Source organism: Polistes fuscatus, unplaced genomic scaffold, assembly GCF_010416935.1.
Source record: "Polistes fuscatus isolate 324 unplaced genomic scaffold, CU_Pfus_HIC Scaffold1, whole genome shotgun sequence".
NCBI lineage: Eukaryota > Metazoa > Arthropoda > Insecta > Hymenoptera > Vespidae > Polistes > Polistes fuscatus.
Genome location: NW_025112997.1, coordinates 9,019,188 through 9,031,070, shown reverse-complemented (window position 1 = coordinate 9,031,070; position 11,883 = coordinate 9,019,188). Strand labels below are relative to the sequence as shown.

General features: G+C 31.4%; 2 protein-coding genes across 8 annotated transcripts; one reads left to right on the top strand and one right to left on the bottom strand.

Moving 5' to 3' along the window:
* Positions 1-349: 349 nt before the first annotated feature.
* On the bottom strand, positions 350-9,014 carry LOC122522699 (cyclin-dependent kinase-like 1). 7 transcript variants are annotated; one of them, XM_043644008.1, is made up of 8 exons: positions 8,397-9,014; positions 5,653-5,787; positions 5,386-5,558; positions 3,246-3,497; positions 2,963-3,157; positions 1,482-1,773; positions 1,034-1,424; positions 350-958 (listed from the first exon to the last, which is right to left on the bottom strand). In XM_043644008.1, the coding sequence occupies exons 4-8, from the start codon at positions 3,411-3,413 to the stop codon at positions 643-645; spliced, it is 1,362 nt and encodes a 453-aa protein (XP_043499943.1). In that variant the 5' UTR covers positions 3,414-3,497; positions 5,386-5,558; positions 5,653-5,787; positions 8,397-9,014; the 3' UTR covers positions 350-642. The 7 variants fall into 7 exon arrangements, with proteins under 7 accessions (XP_043499943.1, XP_043499980.1, XP_043500306.1 ...); XM_043644045.1 differs by lacking the exon at positions 8,397-9,014 and having other exon boundaries at positions 5,653-5,796; XM_043644371.1 differs by lacking the exons at positions 5,386-5,558; positions 5,653-5,787.
* Positions 6,541-11,040, top strand: LOC122523023 (zinc finger CCHC domain-containing protein 24-like). Its single transcript, XM_043644577.1, has 4 exons — positions 6,541-8,093; positions 8,205-8,447; positions 10,082-10,246; positions 10,622-11,040. Exons 1-4 carry the CDS (start codon positions 7,899-7,901, stop codon positions 10,733-10,735), a joined length of 717 nt encoding a protein of 238 aa, XP_043500512.1. The 5' UTR covers positions 6,541-7,898; the 3' UTR covers positions 10,736-11,040.
* The last annotated feature ends 843 nt before the right edge of the window (positions 11,041-11,883 follow it).

Here is an 11,883-nt window from a genome sequence, read left to right as displayed (position 1 = left end):
TATTTAATAGTGATAAAAACATAATTTCGATAATTATTTATAGATTTCTATATTTTAATGGTTAGTATTTTTAAATATTTTCGGTCAGTATTTATAAAAAAATAAATATATATAATAAATATATAAGAAAAATATCAGAGTACATATATACCATGTATCAATATGTTACCCTGATAAACCTTTGACGCAACTTCTGCCATTATTATAAATACTGACTATCTATTTAAGATAATTGCAAATTATTATTTTTACTGAAAAAAATATTCATATATACTGACAATTTATTTTCTAAGATACTGACCAAAAATGAGTAAACATTCTGATCAAATAAATAGAAGTATTATCTATATATTCGCGAAAATAATTTTATCATGAAATTGTTACTATATGAAAGACAAAAGTTGACACGCGTCAGCATTGGTAAATAATTAAACTAATTTGACGATTAATTAAAATAAATCAAATATAAAATAAGTCCTTTTATATGTTATACCAATATATATAATATATTATATAAAATTTGCATAACTATATATATACTTCCACCAGTCGTACTACGTGTTCATTTCATAATAAAAGGTTCTATCAACGGAAAAGTCACGATGAAGCAATGAAAACAGTTTAAGGAATAAGCTTACGTTTTTAGTGATCTACAGAAGGCAAATCCAACCTCTTTCTTTTGCCACTTGTTTTTGCTTCCATTGAATCTTTCGGCGTTAAAACTGGTAAAGTGCAACCCTTCGAATTTGCTATTTGAAGACCTTTAAGCTCCAACCTACGTATGTAAGTCGTATTTGGTATCACGGAGACAGGACCAAAGTAGCAGACTTCTCGCGGACGATTGATTTGTGAAGCCAATGGTCTCTCAGTTCGTTGTACTTCTTCGCATTTAATAGTGCTATCAAATTCTATTTTATTGCGTAATTCTTTCGTATCGTGTAAAATAGTCATTTGCCACCTTAAAAATATTCGACTTGTTTGGCAAAAAAAAATATAAAAATGATTATAATTTCAAAAAATAAAATATGTATACCTGCCAGTACTGCTGCGACAAACTCTTGGAGATGGCTTAACAGAAAGAATGCTTGCTTTTCGATCCTGAATTTTTTTGTTCAAAAGAGGATTTAAATTCGACTCTTTAGCGATACATTCCTGTAATTCTTCAAGAAATTTCACACTAAAATTGTCCTGAAGGAAAAGAAGATGATGCAATAAAACGGAACATTTAGGCCTAGTATCTGGATCCAAACGAAGACACTGCGAAAGGAAATCCAAGCTCACTGAACTCCATGAAGGAAAAAGATTTCGTAAGGATAATGGTCCTTGAAAAATCATGATTTCGTCGGCAGCAGTAAGTCGTAATGACTGTTTAGAATAACTGTTTGATCCAACTGACGACGACTGGTATTTACCACAAAGGCTACCTACATATAAGCAAAATAATTATTAATATTTAATTATCGGTTTATTTCAAATCTTACCCAGGACTTTAGTGATCCTGTAAAGCTGATCGATGTCACTGTCTCCTGGAAAAATTGGATCTCCTGTCATCATTTCAGCATAAAGACAACCGACTGCCCAAACGTCTATTTCTCTGCCATATCTCGAATCACCAACGAGCAGCTCCGGTGCACGATACCATCTCGTCGCTACGTAATCGGTACAGGATTCTTTCGAGCTGCCGACCAATCGTGCGAAACCGAAATCGCAAAGTTTGATCACACCATTCGACGAAACCAAGACATTCTCTGGTTTGACATCCCTGTGCATAATCTAAAGATAAAAAAAGCCGTTTTTTGTTCTATTTTATTCCTCCGAAAGAAATTGGGTTGATAATTAAAAAAATCAATTTCATGCGTATTTTCTTTAATATAAATTTATGTAATTATGTTATTACAGAATAAATATAGATATCCTTCCTTCAATATATATGTATGTATAATCGAAATGTATTTATTATACCAATTAGAGCAAACATACAAAATAACAGCGAAATTTACGGGTTGTTATAAGATAAATCAAATAAAAGAATTTCAATTAATAAAACTTTTGCCTCAAACAAGTTTTGAACTTTTACTTTTTCTAATACGTAACAACAATAGCAATTACATGTCCAATCGTATATGATATAACATACATTTATTTATATTAAATTTATGTATATTTGAGACCTTCTTTAAATATTATTTCTACGAGCCTTCAACTGATCGTTGTTGGCGTTGTTACTTCTACCATATGACTATTAATAAGAAACATCGTCACGCTAGCTGCATTCAAAATCGTACGTCAAAGCCAGAAAATTTGTTAATAATTATATGTATTTTATTTACGTTGTAAAATTGGCATATTTATTAAACCCGTATTGTATTTATTTATTATTAATAATTTATTGAAAAATATTATTTTTAAACATTTTCTATATTAATAAAAAATTATTTGATATACATTTAATTATTTTATTATTTTAACATTTTTCGAGAATTTCATTATGCACTCGATCGTGAATATTGAATCACTTATTCGATTTTTACAATGATATCATTCATTTATAATTCAAGTAATTGTTATAAAACGTCTCGTTTCATTACGCATCGAACAAGATCAGTATTCAAAAAACCTATTCAACTATCTCGCATTTATCCTTAAACGTTGTCTATAATCAACATGAAATATGAAAGACTCGTAAAATGAAACGATAAAGAAATAGAAAGTAAAGATATCGAAATTTTTCCTTAAAATTTACTTTCCTTTCAAATCTCATAATTAGTATAAGAAAATTAGACAAGCCAATGGAAAATAAAAAACCAATAGAAATACAAATTATCCTGAAATAAGAAATTAGTATAACATGTCTTCTTAAAAATCATAAAATTTCTTACAAAAATTTATCATCGTACTTTAAAATTTCATCCAGATGTACGCAATATAAAAAAATATCATTAACCAATGCTTGATCACTCACGTGATTATTGTGACAGAAGTTCAGACCACGAAGTACTTGAAAAACGTAACGTTTTGAGATCTCTGCTCCTAGACCATCGCCAGTTCGTTCTAATTCATCGAGAACAGTGTGATCCAAGAATTCAAAAACTAAATAAAATCTTTTTCTACGGCGGAACACCTCGATCATATTGATAAGATTGTCGTGACGCAGTTTCTACATTGAAAAGAAGAATATTAAAAAAAAAAATTAGGTACATCTACTGTAATTAGAGGAGATTGATAGGTATGAACGCAACGAATACCTTCAATATCCGAATTTCTCGAAGGGCCAATTTTCGAACTTGAACGTCCTCTTCTGTTTCTAAAAATTTCTTTATCGCGACCACTTGGCCAGTTTCACGATGTCTACATTTCATTACGACACCATAACTACCCTCACCGACAACTTCGATATTCTCGTATTTATCCATTTTATTTGTCAACTACTCTTTCATGTTAAAATATGCATACTATCCAACCGATCATCGACGAGCATTTTAAATTCATTCGCGAAACTTTAGAAAAAAAAAGAAAAATTTTAATTCATACAATGACAACGACGATTCACCGCTTTCTAGAAAAGTCGGAAAAAGAAAAGAAGAAAGGAAAAAAAAAGGAAGAAGAGAAGGAAAGAAAGACGAGGAAAATGAATGAACTACAGGTTGCGATGAACGTAGCAAAATATCAAGAAATTCCTTTTCGATCGTTGCCGACAACAAACACGTGTTCGTCAACCTAATAAGCGAAACTTCGAAGTAAAATGAAAGAAAGAAAAAGATAATAAAAATAAAATAAGAAACGAGTAAAGAAAATTTTCTTAGAAAATATCGTCCACTTGTAAGCAACGTCGAACAACTTTTAAAGTATAAGAAATCCAAATTTTCAAAAAGGTCTATCACTCTTCTAAAAAGAAAGAGAAATAAACTTTCTTCGAAGTAAACTCTGGCAAGGATAAGTTCCAACTGCTACTCAGGGTACTGTACGAGTCTCTCATCGATGCTTATCGATCGGCTCGCAATTAGAGCAAGGGGTCTGTTTTCGTCAATAATAGCTAAACTACTCGCCGTTGGAGGCTTGTTATGCTTTAAGGGTGAAGGTGGAAGGAGTAAAAGAGGTACCAAGAGCGATAAACTAACAGGATGATACGAATAGTTACGGCCTAGACTCCTAACCTCTTTTTTATCCTCTTCTTTCTCTAATTAAATTAGTCACGATCTTTCGCAAATTATTTTCTATAGAATCGTACATATATCATCATATTCATCTCTTGCATCCTTTGGAGCAACGTAACCTTCGGATAAAATTTGAAAGAAATGAAGAGCTCGTTTCAACGTTAATGGGGGGATAGATGATAGGTAAACGTAAGAGGGAACTTGTTGGAGCGAGACATGAATGTCTACAGAGCATCTGAACTTTGCGTGCCGAGAAAGCACCGACGAAGTTCACCCTTGCGTAAGCTCGGATAAAAGGTCAATCCTAGCGAACTTGCCGAATGCCAGAAACTTTTCCAAGGTCTCGTCTGTTAGTCGAGGTGTTAGATTGGAGTCATAGAAAGCAGGAAGAAACGATCTTATGTTCTCCCAGTTCTACATAAATTTTCAAAAACATTCAAATCTGATTTTTACCTTACAAACGATAATGATCTATAGATCCAGATAATGTTCCTTCGATGTTCTTCCCAATTTTCATTTAATTCTTTTTCACACTTGATTCTAAATGTCCTTGATGGGAATTAAAATCAGAAAATACATATGATCATCAAATGTATGATCATTTTTAAGGTTATACGATATAAAAAGTAATGAACGAGTAAATACTTAATGTAACTAAATGGAATAAAAAGCTTGAAAAGGTTTGATCGTATCGATCTACGCCTCGAAACTGATTAATCTGAAGTAAATCGAAGGTATACTGTGACGTTCTCGATACATTCGAATCACAATTTCTCGAACGAATACCCGTAATCGATTAACATGAATAGAATTTGTAAACTATTTATGGACGAAAGTTCAATGACTTGCCGTCTGCGGTTTTGCCAAAGGCTTTTTGATCGCGTGCTTTACAGGAATCATTCAATGCGGCCTCTTTTTCGCCATTATTATTTATAAAAATTAATCATTCATAAAGAGAATATAAGGAAGAGGTTATTGAAAAACACAATAATATAACTATATAATCTATATATATAAATAATATATCTATATAAGAAGAAAAGATTAAAATTCGCCAAAGAATTTATTAGCAATGATGATTTCTTCTGCAATAAAGTAATATTTTCAGATGAATCGAAATTTAAAATATTACTTTATTCCAGAAGGAATCATCTTCGCTAATAAATTCTTTGGCGAATTTTAATCTTTTCTTCTTATTAATATCACTAATTTATGGCTTCTTCCTGGGAACCTTGGCATGATAATCATTTTTATGTAGCACTCTTCTACATAATTCTGGATGTACATCTTTCTTAAAGTTCTGGTTAACTATTGTTGCAAGTTTTGTAGCAGTAATCTTTGGATTTTTTTTTATTTCACGGATCAAAGTTCTTTCTTCTTGTTCCATTAACTTCTTTGGTCGACCTGAACGGTATTTATTTTTTATTATTCCTTCAGAATTCGATTTTTTAATAATGTAAAGTATCGTAGATCTATTTATATTTATTAATCTACTTACTTCGCCATATGTCAGAAATTTCAGATCTTTTCGGACTCATGATCAATATCGTAATATTTCACCACGAATACTGAACTGTGACTGACAAATGTACATAAGGCAACAACTAGCGACCTTTCATGTATCCATTTAGTACTGGAAAAACTTTTATTTTCATTATTTCTTGATCTTAGTTTTATGTGTCCAAATACTTTTGTAGCTTCAGCAATAGTTACGTTTGTAAGAAATAAATCATAACAATTATATATATATTTCGATTTGCTTGAAACTATACCTGTATAATCTAGAGAGTCATACCTCCATCCAATGTTAATAATATGTCGGTAAGTGTTCTATAATACACTTATTATAATTAATAAAGTATTTCATTGCAACTGTTAAAATACTTTTGTGAGTCACTGTAATTTTCGAAAACATTTGATTTAAATTCGAACTCATTGTCAGTCTAACAAATAAGCTTACTTGACAAAGGAACAAACTATCTTTGACTGTTAGCTTGTCTTATATCTAAGCGGGCCTGATGTCATCACATGGCCCATATATGTATAAGCACCACGAACGCATACTATCTTACTATTACGATAAAAAGAATAAAGAAGGATAGGTGCTTAAGGATTAAACTATTATATCTTTTAGGGCTCATCTTAACTCGGGCATATGCAACAACATGTAACATAAACCTTGTTAAAAACATAGTTGAAATACAAACATACGTTTTATATTGATACATTGATGTTTCGATATATAATATGTCATCATAGACATATACATCAGCGTTGTTCGACTTCTCTTATGTTAGTTAGTCCGCGGGCCATTGATTCTTTTGTAATCATCAATCAAATCATCAATCAAAGAAAAGTAGATAATCAAAAAGTCAATTAATGTCACGTCAAAAATTAATGCATACGCAAGTTCAAGAACGCCATAACATAGCGGCCGTTGTTTTAAGTTTTCTATATAAAACACATTTCTTTTCATTTTAACTTTTAAGTTTGGCAAAGAGACGTTTATTTAAATTTTTATTTAAAAATATTGATTTGCTTCGCGGGCTGCCAGATGGACATCGTTGATATATATATAAATGTAAAAAAATGAGAAAGAAAAAAGGTACAGATGTGAAGGATAAGGGAGAAAAAGAAAAAACGAGTAACATAAGAAGAGAACGAAATAAGAGAAGAAGCACGATCGTGTACAGAATTTGTTCAAGGCGTATCTGTTAGCAGCAATAGTCTGTAGCGAGTGAAAACGAGCACTGAAATAGATGCACCACATGGCGGGGATCTTCGACTATATGTGCGAGAATGAGTACGGCTTTCTACTGGTTCGCGTGCTGGGAAAAAGACGGTGGCAGAGTGAACGAGAGTGCCAAGTCGAAGAAGATTTTCAGTTCAAATTGGATCAATTCGATAAATCTTGATCGCGTCTTCTCCGAGAAATATGCAAAGAAAAAATGTATGAATAAGAATCGTTAAAAAAAAAACCGAATTTGACAGTGAACAAGGATTATTTGGAAATAATTTTGTGACAAAATTTGTAACGATTATAATTCATTTGAGTTCTAGTGACGTGGCAAACGTTTATTTTCAAGAAAAAAACTCTGTTCAAGATTTTATTAAAGAGAAAGTCAATAATATATATATATAGAGAGAGAGAGAGAGAGAAAGGGAGAGAGGGAAATACAAGTGAAAAATTAAAGCAAAGAATCTTATGAAATAATAAAAAAAATACATGTATGATACTTTTTAATAGAACTCGTTTAATTAGATATTATAGGAGAGAAGAAAGTGAAAAGAGTCAAGTTAAGTCGAGTCAATTGTTGAACGTCGTTCACACTCGACGCTTCGATGAAGATTCACGATCTTTTAGTGAGCTAACATTCTAAAAATACGATATAAGCTTCATGATCTTACAGTGGAAGTCTTCGAGCATCGAGAAAATTTCGCGGAGACAGTGCTAGTAGTTAAATGGTAGTAATACGAGTTGATACTTTCAATTGCAAGTCAGACAAAATTATAATTCGTTTGAAATGAAATGGATAGTATAGTACTTCGGTAAATTGATAATAAATAATAGGAACGATTTCTCCGAGAGAAAAAAAAGAAAGAGAAAGAGAAAAAGAGAGCTGATTAAAAAATTATTCTTAAGGCGATGCTCGTTCGTCACACGAAAATTCAACTAAGCCGGTTAGGCCGGCGTTATCGGAAACGGTAAAATTTATCAAGATTGTGATCACTAACTAAACACAAATGGCTACCTGCCATCCTAGACCGCTGGTACAGCACCTGCAGATACAGGAGCAAACTCAGGTTGGCCTAGGTACTATCAATAGCGTCAGTAATCAAGGACAAAAAGTGCTACAGCAAACTCATTATCAGCCTCACCTGTTGAATTGGGTATATTTGGCGATCACTGATCAAAACTCGCCGCAACTTTCCGATCAGGTAAATCATCTCAAATGATTTTTCACTTTTACATATCATTACTATCTATAAAAAGCTTTATATTCGCTAATAGAAAATTGCCAAAACTCTTGACTAAACTTATTGTTTAAGAAAAAGCTTCTACCTACGATATGGAGCAGTTATACGACGGCAAACTCACAAACATATCTACACCAAAACACTTTGAATGCTTCCGGAGCAATAGGTGCCAGTCTAGCCGATAGTATTGGTGATCTCGCCGAACATTTTACTGAATTGGACCTGTTAGATAGAAAACCAATAAAGAGGCCACCGTCTACGTACTTGTGTCATTTGTGTTTTACAAAAGGTCACTATATCAAAGATTGCCCGCAGGTAAAATCATGATGCTTATTGCATTTCGTTTTTTCTTTAAAATATCATCTAGAGAAAGTTCGAAACTTGCACGTTACTTGTAAATTCATGGCCGTTCGTAAACGAAGCGCGTGCCTTGATGTAACAGCGTGATGCGACGATCAATTGAGCGCTAATTGAAACAACAAACGAGGACTCTAAAGTTGATGACGTCAGGAATACTGCTTTGCAAGGCATTACATGCATTTACACGACTCGAATCGTAATACGTTAATGTTACGTCGAATGTTAATATATTTTGTTTAAATTTCAAATTATCATTTTTACATAACGTGGTCTTAAATCGATTATTCCTACAATTATGTTGACAACAAGGATAATTATTAATAATTTTTCTAATTATAACTAGTTTTATTTATTTATAATTAAATTAAATCGTAATGTGATTTTATCTCGATCTTTTTGAAGTGAAACTTCTTTAGGCGCACTAGAGTAAAAAGTTCAAGGTCGCAATACACGATTTTTATGGTTACTATGTGACGAAAATTGGACGGAAAGAGAGACGCAAGATAGAATTCATATGCAAGAGAAACGAAGCATATTATACATGGTATTGCCTATTTTTCAGTCTTCTCTTTGTGCATCTTTTCTTGTGAAAGAGAGAATGCTTCGTAGTCTCTCTACCCGTGCCTTAAGCACGCATACACTTCTTTTTAAGAAAGAATCAAAAAAATTGTGAGATGTTTAGTAACAATGTGTATTGGGTGTGCATCCAATGTGCAAACAACCGCGTAATTGATCAATTACATTTCTATTCTCACTCCAAGTATATATCATAATTTATTTTCATAATTACAGTGTGTATATTACGATGTTCATACGGTTAACTTAAATTTAAGAGGAATTATCCACATATTCCGTTTCAGATAGAGCAAGAAAGAAATCTGGATGAATAGTACATCGCAGTCGAAACCTGGTTTTTATTTATGTATAATACATATATAGAAGTTCTAGTATATATAAAAGTTCTATTAGATAATAATTATAAAATACTATTACTAAGCAAGTTATATATAATATATACGTTACCATGAAAGATCGAAATTGGAAAATATCAAGATTCATATGGTTGAACGTCAACACATACCAAATATGTTGATGAAACACCGAATATTTGAGTATATTTTTATATATTAATATTTCGGACATACACCAAGCAATTATTTGTATTTTAATATTCTCCAATTTCGATTTTTCACGGTAACATATATATTCTATTGTTTATAGATCTCAAGATACCGAAAAAGAATTCTCAACTCTCAAAGGAGAGTACAGCTCAAAGGAAAGTAACAAAAATCAAACCACTACCGGAAACTGAAAGGGAACCTACTCAGGAGTATAGGGCACGACTGAAAGCATTAAAAAATAATATACATATCTATTGTAAATTAATGTATCTATCAAATTTAAATAGTCAGCTGCGATCGAGAAGTTTCACTTCAAACATGCGCACTGAGTTGTACGCGCTATCTTTTTTTTATCAAATAAGATATTACACAAAAAAGCTTATAAATGATAAATTAATTATCCTTATGTTTTAATTAGGAAAGTATTTTTTTCATCTGAATAAAATGTGAAATAACTTTTTACTTTAGGCTCGTCCGAAAGGCGAAGGTCTTACACCCTACCAAGGTAAAAAAAGATGTTTTGGAGAATACAAATGTCCAAAATGCAAACGTAAATGGATGTCGGGCAATAGTTGGGCTAATATGGGTCAAGAATGCATGAAATGTCATATTAATGTGTATCCTCATAAACAGGTAAGAGTGTCCTAATAAATTTTTGATAATTTCCCGTAATGAAGTATATTCTTGATCTTAAGAATTTCAAATTAACTGACGCAGTATCACGATTGTTTATATCAACACAATCGTCGTGTTATTTTCTTCAAGTATTATGCTCGTAGATATGTATAAGAAAACGGGCAGAAGCTAATTATAGTTACATAGTCGCGCTCCGGCTCGTCGACTACTGTACAAAAATACTTGAGCGGATTCATCGAATGATTATGTTACAACAGATTTTCCTTTTCTTTTCCGTGGACATTTTTTTCTACCTTGAAAGCAAAACATATATATATATGTACATATACCTATATAATGATATACATTATTCACTTGTTTTTTTACTTTTAGAGACCATTAGAACAACCTGATGGTTTAGACGTATCCGACCAAAGTAAAGAACATCCTCAACACCTTTGTGAGAAATGTAAGATTCTGGGATATTACTGCAGACGTAGTCAATAACAACGATATAGCACACACATCAAAAATATATACGTATATAGGTACATCTTTTCTACATAAAACTACTCACGCGATCATTTAAAATGCTAAATTCACGAGCTCTATTACTGATACAACTTTGTATGCGTACTGTCGGATGTGCAAGAACGCATGGATGTATATTATTCTTTTTGATAATCTCGATAATATTATTCTTGATACAAAAACAATATTCTTTGATCAAATGACGAATCGGGACTTTCATACTCAGGGACGATTTTATGAAATCTATAAGAGCACGAATACAAAGCTCTGTTGTACAAAAATAATTATATTTAAAAATAAAGAATCATAAAAAGCGAAAATGATGCAAGTTAAAGAATGTAAAATTGAATTTTAACTTTTTATTTCTCAATAAACTCACTCAAATATATATCTCAAGACTATCTATAGACTCAATATATATATCTATTCGCAATATGCACAACTGATTATGAGTCTTCGTAATTATAAGTCTTTTTCATTTAACTGAAAAGTAAATTCTTTAACTTACACCACTTTCTTATTAGTATATTCAATTCAATAGACACAAAATGATTCTTATCTTTGTACATCAGAGAATGAAAAGGACAAAGAGAGCGTAAGTTTACCGTTTATTTCAATTATCTCAATTATTTGTCACAATCTAAAGAAAATAAATGTCAGGAAACATTATTCGATACTGTACATATACATATAAGGTTCGTCAAGATGAATATTTGACATGAATATGCTACTATCAATCATATTTAACAACTTAAAAATGTTACAGAACGACTAAGAATGCTTGAGAGATATGACTTATACGCGTTTGAAGCTAGATAGTTCTCTTTTATTAAGTAAGAAAACAGACTTTCCATCGCCAAAGAAAAAACATTAATAAATGTAGATATATATTTCTTTTTCTGCAGATATGCAACTCTAATATTATAATAAAATGACATAAATTTATCAGAAATGCGAAAAAAATGGAGTCGAATATGTTGAATCATTATTATTATTATTATTATTATTATTATTATTATTATTATTATTATTATTATTATTATGATTATTATTTTTATTATAATTATTATTATAATTATTATTTCATCGAAGTCGTCGGAAAAATTAAGAATTTAATGCAAATA